The sequence below is a fragment of the Myripristis murdjan genome, chromosome 19 (assembly GCF_902150065.1).
Source record: "Myripristis murdjan chromosome 19, fMyrMur1.1, whole genome shotgun sequence".
NCBI lineage: Eukaryota > Metazoa > Chordata > Actinopteri > Holocentriformes > Holocentridae > Myripristis > Myripristis murdjan.
The window spans coordinates 17,070,610-17,075,371 of NC_043998.1; the positions used below are offsets into that span (position 1 = coordinate 17,070,610).

Below are 4,762 nucleotides of genomic sequence, written 5' to 3' on the forward strand. Positions count from 1 at the left end.
GCAGAACCAATCATTTGACTGAGGAGAAATCAGTCTATATGCCCCTCTCTGCATGGAAAGGACTTCTGATTCTCACAGCTTTGTGATGTTTTCTACATCCAGTGACTATGAAAAATAACATTTTAATGAGAAAAAATTCCATACTTTATATTTTAGTTTGACATCCGTTTGACAAACTCACAGGAGAAACTGTCCTCTAATGTGACAGTTTTTTTTTTTTTTTTTCTCCTAGGACTTGCCTGCACTCTTCAGACAAAATCAAACATGTCAAGTTCTGGGGATGGAATGGGGACTTAAATACAAAAAGAGGAAAGAGAATCAAGAAACTGTTGAGAGCAGATTCAGGTTTATTGCCGTCAACTACAGCCGTAGCTGTGACATGTGACTTCCTTTAAGATAGAAAGCACAGTGCAAGATCCAGCAAGCAGCAGTTGCCGAGCGTGACCTGTAGTATGTCACGCTGAATGTACTGATGGCACCGAGACAGTGGGGGGCCCCATATCAAGTTCTGCTACAGGCCCCATAAAGGCTTGAGCCAGCCCTGGACATCATCTTCAACTATGAGCTGGACCCCCTGGCCTGTCCTGGAGAGCTTTCCACGCCTGCTACGATTGTTCAGAGGGTGTGTTTGCTGTGTTTGCAATGAACTGTGGTCATGTCAAGCCCTTCTAGACTTGAACTTGAGGTGATTGGAGAAAGCTGCCTAGTGTGTCTCTACTTTAAGTGGCAAACCTGAATGGCCGAGATCTTCATTGGTTAGATAATATAGCAGTACAGTAATTCAGTTTGTAAGACAATGCGTTCATTAACATAAAATAGCATGGAGAGTTACAAACTTTTGTGCTATGTAAATCTGGAGACATTTTCAGAGAGTTTTTAGAGACATGCAGCTGTGTGCATTAATGGTTGAGGCTCATGTGCTGAAACTCTGCTCATCAGTTGTGTTTGGCTCATTGCACAGAGAGGTGTGCAGGTGACTGGCAGCTGTGTAGGAGGCTCTGCCTGGCAGACTGCACTGAGGGAACAAAAGGCCCTCAGGCTCACTTTCAACTGGGAAGGTCAGCTAAGGTAACTAGCTACTCTAGATCAGTTATTTTCAAACTATGGCTCCCGACACACTGCTGGGTCCCAGCATGGAGACAGATGGGTCGTGGGAAGCATCGAGGCACTCTTTTGTCAGTAATAGAAATGTTTTAGTCATGGAATGTAGGCCTACAATGGTAGGGGGCACAGTGTCTGCATCCATCAGACCTGTCTAAAAACAATAGCAATCATATACTCCAAAATCAAAAAGACACCATGTAGAGTGTAATGAATCGTTTTGCAGCCTGTTGGCTCATACAAAATGTATGAGCAAATTATTATTAGTTAATTCAAAATGTTGTTGAAGAGCAAAAATTGTCTATACATTAGCTTTCTGGTAATGATTTTTTGATTAATATTGTCTGAAAAATGAAAAAGTACAACTGGAGTGATCTGTTTTTGCATACAAAGACTGAAGGATCATTGAGATTCACCATAGGCCTACTGAATGAATGAATGTAAGTGCATTGAGAGCAACTTTATTTCTCCCAAACTCTGTGGAGTTTGGGCTGCCCTGCTCTAGATAACCTAACATTTGTTTCAGCACACAGCAGGAATTCAAGGCTTTATAATATCGGCTACATCTTGTCTTGTTCTTTATCTTTTTCAGTGGTACTAAGTGTATCATAACTCAGCCAATGAAACAGTGTCATCCCCCAGAGCTCCTGCACCTCTGAGAAATGAAACAAAACCCCCAGCTGTGACTAATGCCCACAGTCCACAGTCCAGAGGGTTTCTTTTTTGGGACTGAGGATTGATGGTACAGTATCATAGCCTGCCATGGGGATCAATTACCTGAAAATGGATGAATCTGAGGACACCTAGCTGACTTGAAAAGATTATTGGCTGAGATTAGTGGATCAGAACCTACTCATCAATTTTAGGAGGACAGAAGGGCAAACTCTGTCACTGAATATTCATAACAGTCGCTGCAGCCCTTGAAATGAGAACACCGATGGCAGAATTGATCACAATGATCTGAACACACTTTTAGATGTGTGTAATAGGAGGATGTGTGTTATGTTGTCTGTTTGGAGAGAGAGAGAGGGAGGAGGCTGTGCCTCCAGGTGTGGTCCTGACTTATTGTGGGTGTAGTGGTGCTTGTTTCTCTACAGAAAATTAATGTCGACTAAAAAGAATTCATGTTTGTTTTTAATGTAAAATGTGTCTTGATGGGAATGTGTGAATGTGTTTGTGAGCCCCGTCAAAGAAGAATTTCTGTCACCATTTGGGACAGACAATAAAGTATTCTATTCTATTCTTTTCTATTCTAGATGATAATGGATCTAGATGATATGGAGCTTTTCATGACAGCCGGGCCATGTGTGCTGTCCTTGAATATAGGAGCCAGCCGAGCTCACTGCAACAAGGGAAGAAATGAGATTTAATTGAATTGAACATTTCTCTGCTAAAACTGCAGCTCTCTTACTTTAATTTTCTCCTTTTTTTTTTTTTTTTTTTACCTCAGCATCAGGAAAGGAGGCATAGTAATGAAAGATGTTATTAAGATCTGACACTCTCAATATGATTTTCTGATATTTCCATAATCTATGCACTGAATTGCAATTATCAGCCTATTAATTCCAGGTAAACTGCAGACAGATGGAGGGTATCCATTAGTTCTTTGCAATAGCAGCATCAGCAGAGATTTCATTAAAGATCACCCAACAATCAGCAGAGATTTCATTAATCTTCATTACTGCTCTTTTAATGACACTGTTGAAGTACAGGATAACCTATTCACAAAAGAGGGCATTAATTTAATCAGCTGGGACAGCATATTTCACATTTTCTAGCCTACAGTTTATGCATATATGGCCAGTGCATTAATTATCCATGCTGATTCAATATATCGTTATCACCCTCATTTGCAATGTGCTTCAAAATGACACGCTGGAGATTAATTTGGAGATATAATTTTTTTTTTTCGATTAGTCCAGCATGTCTATGCATGCCTTTCCCCCCAGCTGAATTTTGCCAGGCCTGATCGTGCCGTTGACATGAGGTCTATGGTGAGTTCATCAAAGTTAAAATTAATCACTTTAATTAGTGTTAATCATCGCTCCCCTCAGCGTGGGAAAGATTTTTTTCCCTCTTTTTTGCGTTCGCCTCCTCCAAGAATATTTTCCTCCACATTCATGTCACTGGAGTCGTCAGGAAATATTTACAAACGTGTACACAAGATAGATTTTTTTTTATTCAGAAATCATGAGTGTGTGTTAAAGTGGTGACGTCAGGAGCAAAGAGCAGCGGCAGTGAGCGGGGAGGCGGATAACCAAGAGACAACCTGTGCCGGTGCGCATCTTTCCAAACTTCTCCATCATTCCAAGATTCCGCGTGGGGGAAAAAACACGAGGAGACACAGCCAGGAGGAGCGATGAATAACAAGTCAATCAGTTTAAACACGAGTCCGCCCCGGGCCAGCAGCGGCTCCGGGACTGTGGATCATGAACTGGTTATCACCTCCACTTTCGGGACGCTGCTCTCCGTTGTCTACATAATCGGAGTGTCGGGAAATGTGTACACTCTGGTGGTGATGTGTCATTCAATCCGTTTTGCCACTTCTATGTACATCTCCATCATCAACCTGGCCCTGGCGGACCTGCTCTACCTTTCCACCATCCCGTTCGTGGTGTCCACCTACTTCCTAAAGGACTGGTACTTCGGGGATGTGGGCTGTCGCATCCTCCTCAGCCTGGACCTGCTCACCATGCACGCCAGCATCTTCACCCTCACCGTCATGTGCACGGAGCGCTATCTGGCCGTCACCAAGCCGCTGGACACGGTCAGGCGCTCCAAGAGTTACCGCAAAGCTCTGGCTTGGGGCGTCTGGCTGCTGTCCCTCTTCCTCACCGTGCCCATGATGGTGATGGTTGCCCAGACTACGAAGAGCACGCCGGACGGGGGGGTCAAGAGGATGTGCGCACCCACCTGGGCACCCCTGGCTTACAAGGTATACGTGACCGTCCTGTTTGGCACCAGCATCATGGCACCGGGGCTCATCATCGGCTACCTGTACGTCAAATTAGCCCGCACTTACTTAGAGTCCCAGCGCAACTCTGTCATCAGCAAGGGCGGCAAGCGCTCCCCGAAGCAGAAAGTGCTGATCATGATTTTCACCATCGTGCTGGTGTTCTGGGCGTGCTTCCTGCCCTTTTGGATCTGGCAGCTGTTGCCCCTGTACCACACCAAGCCCCTGAGCCTGGCCTCGCAGACGCACACCTGCATCAACTACCTGGTGGCGAGCCTCACCTACAGCAACAGCTGCATTAACCCTTTCCTCTACACCCTCCTCACCAAGAACTACAGGGAGTACCTGAAGAACAGGCACAGGAGCTTCTACCGGTACACGTCCTCGTTCAAGCAGCGGCCGCCCAGCCTGTACTCCTGGGGCAAGTCGGCGTCCTCCAGCAATCAGTTTGAGTTCAACTCGGAGACGCTGGTCATGGGGACGCTGAAGTGACCGTGAGCCAAGTGTCAAGGCAGAGAAAGCAACTGCAACAGGTAAACAGATAACCTCTCCATTGCGCACAGGTCACCTTCACTGTGTGCGTAAAAGTACGCATGCGCTGCAGACCTGATAATGACATTATTATGTCGATTGTGATCCTTCTGTGTTCATGTTGGTACAGATCAAGATATCATTGTCAGAACTTTTTCTCATTTCTCGTTGTTCAGT

The 4,762-nt window shown here is 45.0% G+C and overlaps 1 protein-coding gene across 1 annotated transcript; it reads left to right on the top strand.

The window, feature by feature from the left end:
* The first annotated feature begins 3,460 nt into the window (after positions 1-3,460).
* On the top strand, positions 3,461-4,546 carry LOC115378048 (urotensin-2 receptor). The gene has a single exon (XM_030078167.1). It carries the CDS (start codon positions 3,461-3,463, stop codon positions 4,544-4,546), a length of 1,086 nt encoding a protein of 361 aa, XP_029934027.1.
* The last annotated feature ends 216 nt before the right edge of the window (positions 4,547-4,762 follow it).

What these genes read in the sequence shown, in the direction of transcription:
- LOC115378048 (XM_030078167.1), top strand. Translation starts at nt 3,461, where the DNA reads ATGAATAACAAGTCAATCAGTTTAAACACGAGTCCGCCCCGGGCCAGC.